Genomic DNA, 14636 nt, shown 5'->3' with positions numbered 1-14636 from the left:
TACTAATCCTTATAGCAATCTGTTTGTGCTTACTAGCTTCTTTTGTTATCTAGTTGTCTTTATGTCTTTTCCTGTCCCACTAAGGGACAAGGGTTTTGGCTAGTAGTCATGAAAGATATTTGATACTAAATTATACAGAATTACCATACATAAGAACATAGTTGCAGTGGATGATATAGTTTGCAATCTATCTCTTTAGAATTCTATTTCTTATGTCCTGGAATGTGTCTTTTAGAAGTTAAGAACAGGCTGCCCATAAGAGGAGTAGCCATGTATTTTGATACCAACTACCTTGCCTTTCATTTTTGTTTCTTGTGGCTTATTGTTGCATTTTAGCTTATGAATAATAGGTACATGTTAGAATGCTTACATTTGCATAAGTTTCCCAGGTACTTATTCTTCAGAGTGCAGGAACAATCTTTTAGGAGTTCACATAACAATGTGTAAGGTATTACTATATATCTTACTACATATCATACAGTAGCCATTCCTGTTCATTTATTGATGCAGGAAACATCTACCAGGTGTCTCGTCTTTGATAAGCCTTATTAGAAAAATATAATAAAACTATATTTTATTGAACAGAATAATGAATTCTCACCTACTCTTTTTTTCTTTCCTAAGAAATCCAAGCATTTAATTCATTTCTTATAATGGGGGAGAGAGAGGACATTTCCCAAAGAAACAGAGGCATCATTTTAATTATAAAATGAATTAATGGAAATCTTTAAATTTTTCAGGATGAGAGAGACCCAGAGAAAGAAGATGAACTGGAACTGAAAAGAGGTCTTTTATACAGAGACTCTGCCTATGACAGTGACCCAGAGTATAGGTATGAGCTAGATTAATGCAGCGTGTTGAGATCTTTCTCACAGCTGGCATAAATGTAACCTGCTTTTTAATCTGCTGGATTTGTGGGAAATTTAGACTCAAATTAATAATTAGTTATTAATAGGTTTTATTTTTCACTATATAAAATCCTATTAAAATACTTCAATGATTGCATTACTGCGACTTTTCAATGAAAACAAATATAGTCAATTAATTACTTAAGATTTATAGTGTATTTGGCTGTCCTGCCAATCCACATATCCAGGGCTTATTTTCAGGCATATTTATTCTCATTCAAACAACAGTTTCCATAATTTTAGACCATGAGTAAGCTTTTTTTTAATAACATAAGAAAAACTGTTCTTCTAGCCTAACATTTCATAAATGTTAGTAATAACAAAATTTTTGCAAGATTATGCTAGCAAATGTCATGAAGATTTTTAAAAGGTCTATGTCAGTTGCCATAGAATGTGGTATTAAAAGTAATATAAATTGTGAGTTTATGTAACTTAACGGTTCTCTGAATTCTTTGGTGCTTATTACTACATGGCTTCCACCTTCCTGGGTTTCCTGAAAAACAAGTATAAGAAAAAAGCTCCAGATAATGGAATATGTTTTATTGCTAACTTGAGTTTTAGACTGAATTTTCTGATCTTTACCTGATAAGTTAGGCTAGATATTCTATGAACATGTGAGGACTTCTTTTGTCCCTTACACAGAGTATAAATGTGAACTCCTTTCCCAAAGCTACTGCTTCCCAACCAACAGGCAACCTGGGCCTCTCATCAAGGGAAGTAGCGTATTACAGGTGAGTTTGAAGAAGCAATCCAAACAGGAAAAAGGAGATCCAGGAAAGTCCACACCCTGAAGAAGAAGACTTTTTACCTTTATTATTATTATTTACTTAAAGCTCTATTCTCCAGATTGCTACTATATGGATTAACATCTCAATTTTGGTTCTTAATCCATATAATTGATTCTGATATGGGTAAGAATGGATAGGGTTGATAAAGGAAAGTGTCTGATTTTCAACTTTTGTATGCATAATAATTACCTGGGTTGCATCTTAAAAATACAGAGTTCTTCTTCCTACCCCCTTAGATTCTAAATCTTTACCTAGAAGGTGAGACCTAGAAATCTGCATTTTAAGAAATATCATGGATGCTTCTAATGCAGCTAGTGTAAGGACCACATTTTGAAAAGCACTGGTCTGTATTTAAAGTTTGCTGTAAACCTCAATATTGGTTCTTTTTCCAGTTCACCAAGCAATGTTAATGGCTTACCTGGGACTATTTTGGTACCCCTCAAGTAAGAGTTAAGCAGAGTATCAGAAAAGTTCTGCTTATACATTTTTTTTGAGATTTCTTTATATTCCTTGCCACTTCTCTTATATATACATTTAGACTGATAGGACCAAGTGGTCAGAACTTCAAGACCTTTTATAAGAGTATATTTGATATTAGCTCCAGAAGCTACTGAGATGATCAGGATGTTATTTTAGTTTTATCCCTAAGTCATATTAAATATTAGGACAAGGAGTCACTCTCACTCTACTTTCCATCTCAAAGATGAGAGAACCTACACGCGAAGGCTTCCATCAGCAGAAAACAAGAGGGGGTTTGGGGTCTTGGCTTAATATCACCCCTCTCAGACACACATTGACACAGAGGTCCTGAGGAAGTCTGCATGGACCCCTGAATGGCTGAGTGAGGAGCTCAGCAAATCCTCTTCCACAAAGCAACAACTAGACAGAATTGTCAAAAACGCCAATTTTAAGACTCTAGAAATTGACCAAAGGCATATAACAAATCAAGAAGCATTTATCGAGAAAATCTACTGAGCCTCAATAAGGGCAGTGGGAATCGGGCATTTTGTCCGGAACTCCCAGTGCCCAGCTTCTTAGGGCAGTCATGCTGAGAGAGCGGCAGCTTGGCTGCCGGAAGAGACTGGCTATATGGAGCAGAGCATGGGAAATCCCATGTACATGGAGATTAATAGAAACAATAATGATCCCACTGGCAACCAATAAGAGAAGGCTTGAGGTCTAACTACTTGTTGGGACAGATAACAAAGATCCAGGGTCCAGGTAGCCAAAGTTGGTCTTGATAAAGTTGTACTTACCCCTAGTAGTCTGGAACATTATGTGTATCTGTAAGGTTGTAAATATGTTCAGGAAAAACTGGAGAGGCCCTTAGGGAGCCACTAGTCCATGGCTGAATGTGAGGCCTTGTGAAGGCAGAAAGTAATATTCAGGGCAGGCTTGCAAACTGGATAAACTTTGAACGTATATTCCAAGTCACACATAGATCCATTGGCAAAAGATGGAAGAAGCCTTTCTGACCAGTCATTTGCTGGTCACTAACCTATGCTGACCCAGGGGCAGCCCCTATGAGTCCGACTTAAAAGTAGAAACAATAATTTTTTTTAAAAAAAGAAAGGAACAGGAGACATCAGAAACTATACAGGGCAAGGGAAACAGACTTCAGGCATTAGTGCAGGCAGGACACTAAACAAATAATCAAAAACAAAACCCTGGTAAGGTCAAAATCAAGAGTTGTTGCAGTTTTTATCTAAAATATTGTTTTCAACAAAAACGTATGAGACATGCAAGAAATAGGAAAATCTAACCCATACGATTGAAGAATGAATTACTATAAACTGTCTTTGAGGAGGCCCAGATATTGGATTTAGCAGCTGTGTTCAAAGAACTAAAGGAAATCCTGTTTAAAGAATTAAAAGCATATATAATGGCAGTGACTCATCAAATAGAGAATATTGATAAAGAGATAAAAATTATTGGGACGCCTGGGTGGCTCAGTTGTTAAGCATCTGCCTTCAGCTCAGGTCATGATCCCAGGGTCCTGGGATCGAGCCCCTCCCTGCTCAGCAGGAAGCCTGCTTCTCCCTCTCCCACTCCCCCTGCTTGTGTTCCCTCTCTCGCTGTGTCTCTCTCTGTCAAATAAATAAATAAAATCTTTAAAAAAAAAAAAGATAAAAATTATTTCTTTCATGCTTTGCATCAAAATTATGCCTAGGATTCAATACTTGATCTTACAGTCTAGATGTGCACTGTGGTTATCATTCATGGAGTGTAGCAAAGAGTCCGTGCTTTCTGCAGGAAGAGCAGAATGGGAAATTGGAGTGCCTGTTACTGTACATGGCAGCCTATGCATGCTAGCTGGCCTAGGTCTTCTGTCCTCTGACTATAAGATTCATTTGGAAGAAATCTCTTATCAAGGAGCTGTTAAGTGACCTTTTACTTCAAGTGTTTTGGGATCTGGAGCTGGATTTTGGGAAGAATCTATTACCCATGCCAACCTCCCTCTCTCTTACATGTTGCCTATCTTTTAGGAAATTTTAGGCCTTTGCAGTGGTAGCCTTGCCAGTGCCCAGGGTCCTGGCGGGCTTTTTAGTACCTGCTCTGTATAGTTCAGATTTCTTCAGTTTTCAGGATGTTTAAATTTCTCCATATTGTTGTGTACTTCTGGCATAACTATCTTATTTGAACATTGGTCCTAATTAAAGACCAGGCATGAGTGATGCTTCATATAGATGGGAGTTGGTCACAAAAAGAGAGAAGTAAGGATAAAAATAATTTTCAGTTCATCATTAGAATGTGAGTTGACCTTTTATGACTATTGCCTAAAATTTTTAACCATATTCTTTTATGGAACTAGCTAATGATATAAACCATTTTCTATTTACTAGTACACTGAATATTTTTCAGGTTCCTAACAGTAGAAATATGCTCAATGTACTGTTTTATTGTGAAATTATTTGGAACAGAACTGAGTAATTAAAATTGTGACTATATATTTTTGTTTGTTTTTATAGATTCCAGTATAGTTAACATACAGTGTTATCTTAGTTTCAGGTGTACGGTATAGTGATTCAGTGATTCCGTGCTTCACCTGGTGCTCATCACAAGTGCACTCCTTCATCCCCATCACCTACTTCACCCATCCTCCCACCCCCTCCCCTCTGGTACCCAGCAGCTGAGTATTTTTGAATAACACAGGCTTGACTGTAGTTTTCATCTCTTCCCTACTGATCACTATCTGATTAATCTGATGAATCTACTAAGATGTAATAAATAGCCAAAAGGCTGTCTTTAATATTAACAAGTGGAAGAAAAAACTCTAAATAATATACAGACTTAAAATCTCTTAAATAAGAATGAGCTTTCATTTTTAAGTGAGAAAAATGTTACTTGATTCTAATTTGAATTCATTGGATCTTGTGTTATTAACTCAAGTATCTTAAAATCCTTTTTCATTAAATACTTAAGATTTAATTTTTTTAAACAAATTTTGTCTAGAAGGTATGTTGATATTCAGAAATATTGGGGGTGCTGCATATTTATGTGATTTTTCAAAGTGTTGTAAAAATTGTAGCTGAGGGGTCTAGAAAAGTCTCTGATGATTAGGACAGGGCAGTGTTGTATTCATTTTTTAAAACAAAAATATGACCTTGGTAATTAGACTTAATATTGACACCAGGGCATGTCCAGTGTTCCAACTTGTTGTCTGCTTAAAAAAATACTACTAAGCAACCAGAATGGTTTTAGGACTACCAAGTCTTGATCACTAATTTAGTTTTCTAAATAGATCATGAGAAAATAATACATTAAATATAACTTTCAGTAAGAATTGTGATTTTATGACATTCTCATAAACAAGTAGGCGATTATGGCCTGAACTAGTGTTAGGTGAACTGCCGATTGGATGATGACATGGAAGACACTATTACAGCAATCCCAAGTGAGATTCGAGAGCCATAATAACTAGTAGTTCATGATGATATGCTTGAACTATAGTTGTGTAAGCTTTAGTGATAACTGCATTTAGGAATAAAAAGTATGTTTCTTATTTTATTTAACCAGGGCAAAACATGCAAATACTCCTAAAGTATGACAGCTGTGCTCTATATTAGATCAGTTTTATGTCTAGTTCTCTTTACTCAAAGTATGGGAGGGAAGTCAGAAAAGAATAATAAAAATAAATGAGATGTTCTTTAGGGACCTGTTAATGATACTGAGTTTAACCTGCATTCATGAAACTGGAGGGAGGACAAAATGTCAGTTTAAAATACTATTTTTTTGTGTTTAAATAAAGACCACTTGTCCCCTAAATACATATTATTAAAAATAATGCTGGAGGCTAAGGAGATTTTAGAGTAATCTTGATTCAGTCTCCCACTCAATAGAAATCCCTTCTGTGTCCTCCTATTGTAGGCTCATTATTCACTCTAAGATAAAATTCTGTTTGACTCCTAACAGTTAAATCTTACTTTATTTTTACCTCTCCAGATATACCTGGTATTTCATGATACTCCAAACTGTCTCATGCCTTGATTCTGTTATAATACGATGCCTGGAATAATGTCTGTCTTCTTGTTTATCTAGTGAATGCCTACTTATTCTCTAGGACTAAAGTCAGGTTTTTCCCTCTTGTGAGATCCTTTCATGACCTCAACAGACTGTTAGGCATTTTTCTCCTTTATCTAGCCACTTCCTCTCGTGTATTTCATCTCAATTAGCAACATTTTTCTCATAATAACTATTTCATTATGTGTCTATCTTGTCTTCTTCTATTAAATGTGAGCTCCTTGAAGGCACAGATACGTTACTTATCTTTGTTTTTGACTGCGCATCAAGGTCTTTGACATGTAATAGCTCAATTTAGAAAAATAGTTCCAATGTTAAAATTAGGTCTTTTATTAATAATGATCAGTTACATTGCTAAAACTCTATCATTTAAGTAAACTCATATTTTGATTGTGATATTTAGTAACATGTCTAGATAAGGAATCAAGAGAGGAATTAATAATAATGAAAGCTGTTAGACTTTATTTGTTGTCAGTGGCTCATTTCTACACATTCTTAGTCATGGAAGAGAAAAAAAAATGACCCATAAGTAACCAGTCTTCAGTAAATTTCTTTTAAAGTTTACTATATAGTTTCTGCTAATGGTAAAAGAAGATAAATGACAAGATGTAATTTTTTCCCTAAGCTTTTTTGTTCCCATAGAAAACAAAGTCTCTAATTCAGTGCTCTCTAAAGGATAGTTTCTAGACCCAGTGACATCAGCATCACCCTGGTATTTGTTAGAGATCCAAATTCTTGGACTCTACCTCAGTAACTCTGGAGGTGAGACTCAGTAATCTGAGTCGTAATAAGCCTTCCAGATGTCTCTGATGCATATTATAGTTTGAGAACTATTGCTGTAATTTATCAGTAAATTTTTATGTCTTTAATGACATTTTATCTTTATATGGTATCTTTAAAAATACAAAATACTTTTCAGATTTTATTAAACCATAATATATCCTCTTCCTATTATATATTCTGAACTCCAAGACTTTTGAATACTTCCATTCCTATTTTTCATCCATACATCCATCCATACATACATCTACCCACCTATACCTCCATCCATCCATCCATCCAGTGCCTCTAAAGCATACATCACATCCTCAAAAATATTCTATGTGTTTTGTCAGTCAAAGTTTTGCTTGATAGGAACCTTTGTTGAGTATTATGGAAAGGAATTTATCTCTTGTATTATATAAGCATGTTTATATTGACTCTTAGATCACAGTTTTGAAATATAAAATATGTATCATCTTTAAAGTCACTTTCAGCTCTGGTTCTTTGAGTACAAATAGCAAGTGGCCAATTTTATAATTCTTATGGCCTTTCAGTTATTTCTTAGAATTAATATTTTGGGGGTAGTATATCCATCTTACCTTCTGACCTTCTTTTCAATGGGTATCACCTTAGAGATATTTTGTCTGAAGACTATGTATAGAGTAGTATATGCTTGGGCTTCATTTGACACTGATAATAGGAAACATCAGGGTTTCAAGTGAGTTCATTCTTTTCGAAGCAAAAAATTAGTAATGTCTTTTGTCTCCTAGTTCATGCTAAACTGCCTAAGACCTTTCTCTTTGCATATATGCTAAGCCTTTTCAACACTTAGGATTTGAAGCTGTACAGTTCTTGGATATTATCCTGGTCTGTTCTTTTTTTCTTTTTTTTCTTAATAGCATTATCATGATTAAATACAGGGCTCCCTATTTAAGCAAGAGTAAGTTAATTAAAACAAAATGCACTGCATTAATAAAATATCATCCCCACTTTGAAAGTAACCATTTAATGGTATATAGCATTGATGCAGTATTTTTTTAGAGTTTAGTAGGAATTCACTAAAATGCTTTGAGTGTAGGAATGCTGGAGATACTCATGGTAAAATAGAGAAGTATAATTTTTAAAAGCCTATTACTATAATAAAACTTTTTAGTGTCACTTACACATTTTAAACTTATACTCAGTAATGAGAAATCAGAATTGACTCAATATGTTCACAGTTCATTAGAGAGTTAATGCTTTCATGTCTGGAAGTAAATATCATTTTTAGGATTATGATACTCTTTGTCTGCACCTATCTGTGGACCATATTAGGACCTGTTCTGTGTTCACATCTCTGTTTTGCAATTCAGACTTCCAGGCTGAACTAATTCCTAAATTCTCTCCAGAGAATTACAATATTGTTTACTAAATTGAAGAATTTTGCAATTTTAAATAGAAATAAACTCGCTGCCAAATTTTACAAGATCTAAAAGCATCAGGATGTGTATTTTGGCCGCTTTAGCTCTTCTTTACAGAACCTTATCAGGTTCATGTTTGCTTCCAAAAAGCTTTCTGAATTTTATTTATTCATTGCAAGCCACTGAGGTGATACTTTAAGATAGCTTTGAGACATGAAAAAAAAATGTATTGTCTAATGGAAGCAAAGCAGTAGCAAATCTATGCTAGGTAATATTAAATATTGTAATTGATGATAGGGGTGGCAATTTGGTTTACACTCTCAGAAGAAATATACACAATGATTTTTAAAGTTAACAGCTCTACTGCTGCTTTACCTCTCTGAGAGCAGGGTAGAGGTGTGTGTTAGAAATTCAGACTTCTCTTGAGTAGGTTTATCATGGAACTAGCCTGGCAACTAAACAAAATGTAGAATTCAGAAAAGAACATTATTATCTGGCCATCAGCATGTAGTAAAGTTGATGGTTGTGGACAAGAAGATAAGGACAAATCTGTGTTTTGTGAAATTTTAATTAGTACATGACTTCTTGCAAAACAAGTCAACATATAAACAAAAAACAACCAACCAAGCAAAACACAACATGGTGGGATTCCTAAAGTAGTATGAAGGGAACACAGGCAAATGTGGGGACCTAGGCTGGTAGATACGGTTGCAGAGGCACAAAAGATGTAGAAATGTTTCTGTTAATATATTTGTGAGTATGTGATTTCCCTATCATTTGACTCAAACTGTCAAAAAAAAAAAAAGTTGTAAGTGACAACAGGAGTTAAGCTTGGTGAAAAAAAATCTATGAAATCAGAAATTGTATTCAGTGGCTAGACTATTTCTTCAGCAAAGCTAATGAAAGAAATGTGGTAACTATATCAAAGCAAGGGCACTGAGACTTGGCTAAGGCCTTTTGAACAATTTTAAATATTATACTGACATTATTAGAAATTGTCTTAATTATCCCTCCTTAACTGAATGGACAAGATAGAAGTAATGATAATCATGTTTTAAGACACCTTTGTTATCCCAGAGACTACCATTTTCAAAATTTTCCAGTGTGAAAGAGGCAGCACCAAGTGTAAAGAAAGTTTGACAGGATCTAGTAAATATTACTAGAAAATATGAGGTAAAATTTCATCTTAGCAAAGCCATGAGGAAGTAGAGAGACCTCTTGTCATGGTTCACAAAAGTGAATTTTTAAAAACATATCACATATATTACTTGTAACGGGGATATATTTAAGGTTTGTGCGTCCTAAGTAATAATAATAATGATAATAATATAATAAATGAATACCCATTTACTCACCATCCAACTTAATAGAACATTAGCCATACCTCCAAAGCCACCTTATGCTCTGAACCAATTGCATCTCTTTCCATAGAGACAGCTGTTATTATAGCTTTTCTATTAATCCTTTTTTCTTTATAGTTAATACCACACGTGAATCTATCCTTCAGCAATAAGTTGTTAAATTTTCCTTGTTTTAGACTTTACATAAATGTAAGTATAACTGTGTATTGTTTGGAATTTGCTATTTTTTCCACTCTGTTGGTTTTTCAGTTTCATCCACATTGATGCATGTGGCTATAGATCATTAATCTTCCCTGTTGCATATTATATCATTGTATGCACATACCATTTTATGCATATCTGATCTAATGTAGATGGATATTTAGGTAGCTTCCAGTCCTTAGCTTTTTTACAAAGGATATTGTTATGAACATGTCTGTACATGTCTCCTGGTACATATGTGTAAGAATTTTGCTGGGGTACCCAGGAGTGGGATTACTGGCTTGAAATTGCATATTCAACCTTATTGGGCTATGCCAAACTCTTCCAAAGTGAGTGTATAATTGTTCTCATGACTTTACATTCTCACGGACACCATGTCAAGCTCCAAGAATGATAACCCAGCCTACTCCATGCCTTTTTTTGTGGTCTCTTTTATTGTGTTCAGGTGTTAGATTGACTTCAGGTCAAATAGCAAATTCTTCTTACAGATATACAGCTCTAAGAGTTTCTGTTTCACAATTGACAATAGAGGTAACATCATTGGACTGATAAGTCAAGGAAGAAATTGTTTGAAGTGAGATTCCAAATGTATGAATAAAATATTTGTGGCATTTAATAACCAGAACATACAGTTTTATATGACACAAACTTCGTAATCTCTAACATGCCTTGAGAGTCTTATCTATAACAAGTAATTAATTTCTTGAAGTAGGTCAGTTATTTATTAAAAAAATAAAATAAACTCAGTCCTTGAAAAAGTCAACATTTTGTTTCTAGCAAGTAATATATTAAGCCCAGAACTTAATATTCATGATAGTAAAATTGTAACTTTGGTATGTTTTTTAAAGTACTATCAAACCTTTAAAAGGAGTTGCCTTTTCTTCTCTATTCTCATTATAATTAGCCTAGTCCTGGTCTGTTTCATAGTTTCCTATCCATTCTCTCTTTTTTCTTCAAGACCCTCAAAATTGGATCCCTATCACTTCAAATACAGACTTTTTTGCCTTGTTTTCCATTTTCCAGAAGTGGTTCACATTCAGGCTAATTCTTAGCTACTCCTTCTTGAGGACAATAGCAGTGTGCCATAGCGGAAGGGGCCTCAAGGCCACAGACGTGGTATCTCTTTCTCTTCTGCCAGTCACTAGCTGAGTGGCGTAGGCAAGTCCTTGACTTCACTGAGCCTCACTTTCCACAGCTACCAACTTCAGAGCATCCTCAGATTTTTAGATAAATATCTATAAAATACCTAGTAGTTTAGTGCCTCGTGGTTAATAACTTCTGTGTGCAGAGTAAGCACTGTACCATATACTTTACACATATTGTCTTTGATTTTTAAAACAATAGTGCAGAAAATACAGTAAAGGAAGCTGAGACTCAGGATGATTAAATAAATTGCCCCAGGGTCCACAGCTTATAAAGGATTGAGCTGTTACTCAGTTCCGTGTCTGCCTGACTTGAGAGGCCCGGAGCTCTCATGACTGGCCTTCCCACAGCATCTGCGCCCTGCTTTTACCACATCACACACATCTCCCTTCTCTGAATTCTTCATAACTCTCTCTCTCAGACACAATTTTCATTTTACTGTTTTGTAATAGTTTCATAGGAATAGGGTCACTCTCTGAAGGCACAGACCTTATTATCTTTTATTTCTCACAGCCCAGAGTATCACATACCCATAAAGTACTCAGTAATATTTGATTTATATAATACTACCTTTCATTGAGTTTCACCAGTTTTAATATTTTATATCCTTTTTTATAGCTCATTTCAGCGGCCACGTGGCACTCTCCATTTGGATGATGGTGAATACTGGTCCAACAGAACAGCCTCTTATAAAGGAAAATCCCACCGACCCATCTTTGAGAACAGCATGGACAAGATATACAGGAACTTGTACAAAAAGGCCTGTAGTTCTGTTTCTCATACACAGGAAAGCTTCTGAGACCACCCATGATAAACTGTATGGGTGTCTGTGTCAACTTCTCAATGAAAACGTTTGATGTGATCAATATCTGTATTCTTTTTTTTTTTTAAGCAGGTGATTCTGAGTAGTAGTTAAATGTGAATAAGTTTTTTGCTTCAAATGGTAAATTATCATAGGCAGTCCTTTTTTTTTTTAATCACAGAAGAGAGTGCTGTATTCCAAAAGTCAAAGCTCTGCACCACAATCACAACTTCCAGTCTGATTATGAGAAGGATGTTCTGCCACATATATCTCATATCTCCATCTACAAATCCAAGAATAGATTCTCTCTAGAAATGGTCTTCAGCCTTAATCACCTTGTGATTTTCTTTTCATCTGCTTGATTGGTTATCTTGTCTAAGATTAATATGAACTCCTTTTTCTTGGTAATGGGCAAAACAATAAATAGTTCAGAAATGAATTTCCTAAGTTTAAACCCTGTTTTGACTAGTATTTTCTACTTATTTATCCCCCCTAAAAAAGGTTACTTGTACTTCTTAGCTAATAAGAAATAGGTGTTTTTAAAGTTTATATAATCATTCACTTCCTCTTCTGTCAAAGAACTAAGTTACCTACAATACGGTTAGCTAGAAATAGCAGTGGCCATGTGTGACCCAAAATGTGAATAACTGATTTTTAAAAATAGAATTCTTTGCATGATCGTAAGGCCATATCTTTTGGTGCAACCAGAATCAGAACATAGCTTTCGTTAGTAAGCATGTAGAAAGTCGGAAAGAATAAAGGGATTATATTGTAATTTTAAATTCTTTAGAGTTTTCATAGGTGTACCGAATGGCCCAGGAAAGTAGTATCTTTTTTTATTTATTATATTATGTTAGTCACCATACAGTGCATCATTAGTTTTTGATGTAGTGTTCATGATTCATTGGAAAGTAGTATCTTTACTTAAAGGACACTTGGAACCATAAAGAGGGGTAAAATATTATACAGAATGCTTTGTACTGGAAAATCCGATAGTTGATAAAATTAGCTCCTCTCCACCCGCCTTATCCATACCTGAGAGGCCACTGAGTCTTTGAAGATATGAAGAAATCCGTCACCTCATATTTACCAGAGTAAGTGGAGGGAAAGCAAAGAATAGAAAATAAGCAAACTTGGCTTACAAGCTTGAAGAGTTGACTATGAGGTGCTATTCTCTCATTGACTGTACCTTTGGTTAATTCTACAGCTATGATTTAAAAAGAAAAAAAAAATGAACTCCATTTAAGTTGAAAATAACATGTAAAATTGAGTGACTTGTTTTTGTATTGAGAGAAAATATATAATACTTGTTATCTAATAATAGGATTTTTAAACTCCATGTTAAGAGTGTTCTGGTATGACAATCAGTGATGTGTGGGAACGTGCATCAGAGAAAGGGGCCAGGAGGCCTAGGCTCTGCCGTTCTCCCGCTGAGTCTCTTTAACTCTCTGGGCCTGACTTTCCTCAGCTATCACATGGAGAGAATGAAGTGGATCAGCATTTCCCAAACCGTATTCTGTGGACTTCTATTTTAAGAGATGGCTGTAGGAAAGTAGATACAGGAGTTTCATTAGCCATATAAGTTGAGGAAAATCTATACACTAGATTCACACTCCCGAACTTAGAGACTCACAGGTAGGATGGCAGGAACGAAAGGCAGTGCTATTGATCCTGGAACAGCCGTTCCAAACGGGCTGTCCAGGCAAACTGGTGTGTATGGCTGATAAAGTCATAGTCAACACTAGCCTGGTGGAGGTACTAAGAAATCCTGACATACACCTGTTTCGCTCTAGCATCTGGTCTGGAGTCTGACACATAGTGCTCATTAAATATTTTTTGAATTAGCCCAGAATTTCCTAAAGTGAGTGTGTAGCAATATTTGTCATTACGGCCATCGTTCCCCTTCCGTCCCACCCCCTCAGCTCCCCACACTCCCTTTCAAATGTGCCATCCTTGGATACATGCAGACTCCAGTCAGGGAAATAGGACACTATACAATCACTGAGTTACCCTTTGGCTGTAAGTTGTAGGATGATGTTTTGTACAATGAGCTTTTGAAGGTCAACATTGACTAATGCTTTTTTTTTTTAACAAAAAATATTATCAGTGAAACTTAGTATGTTTTGTTTTTGTTTTACATGTGGAAACAAATGAAAAATTCTTCCATTTAAAAGGTCCTGCTTGGTGAAAAGAACAATTTTGAACTTCAAAGAAAATTTCACTGTCATAGAAAATCTCCTGAGTGAATAACTACATCAAAAGTTACCTATTACACCTATTTCTGCCATTGGCTATACAAAGACCACAAAAAATGGGTCTCAGAGGGGAACTTCAGAATATGATATTCAGAAAGATATTTTCCTGTGTATTACATTTGACTTCTCTCTGAAGGATCAGGTGCAAATTTCCAGATATGTAGTATATTAGCTAAGTGTCTATTTCCATTTCCTGGGGAAGAAGTGGTCTTTGTTGCTATCCCTAAGTATTACTATAAAATCTTATGTTATGTTATTTTTAAGGAGTAAAACCTTTAAATACTAATAGTTGTCTTTTCTCATTGTAAGAAGCAGAAAGATGTAGTTATTACAATTCTTACAATGAAGCAGAAAGATGTAGCTATTTCCTTAGCCTTTTAAAAATATTTCTTACAATCTAGTAATAGTTATTAGACTTAATATGAAAGATAAATTGATCTTACTTCTTCCTTTTAAGGTATTTTTGTCCTTTAAATAAAAAAAAAAAAAAACCTG

At 35.0% G+C, this 14636-nt stretch overlaps 1 protein-coding gene across 7 annotated transcripts in view; it reads left to right on the top strand.

The window, feature by feature from the left end:
• Positions 1 to 13973, top strand: part of SPATA6 (spermatogenesis associated 6) — a 140005-nt gene extending 126032 nt beyond the window's left edge. For 5 of the 7 annotated variants that reach the window (XM_081818410.1, XM_081818411.1, XM_081818413.1 and 2 more), the window contains 2 exons: positions 741 to 832; positions 11703 to 13973. In XM_081818410.1, the coding sequence (XP_081674536.1) occupies positions 741 to 832; positions 11703 to 11883 (273 nt within the window). In that variant the 3' untranslated portion in view covers positions 11884 to 13973. The remainder of the gene's footprint in view (positions 1 to 740; positions 833 to 11702) is intronic. The other 2 variants (XM_081818415.1, XM_081818417.1) reach the window with 1 other exon arrangement.
• Positions 13974 to 14636: the final 663 nt, after the last annotated feature.

The sequence above is a fragment of the Leptonychotes weddellii genome, chromosome 4, assembly GCF_054177405.1.
Source record: "Leptonychotes weddellii isolate Sample4059 chromosome 4, ASM5417740v2, whole genome shotgun sequence".
Classification (NCBI taxonomy): Eukaryota; Metazoa; Chordata; class Mammalia; order Carnivora; family Phocidae; genus Leptonychotes; species Leptonychotes weddellii.
The sequence above is the reverse complement of the archived record's forward strand: the minus strand, read 5'-3'. Positions and strand labels throughout refer to the sequence as shown.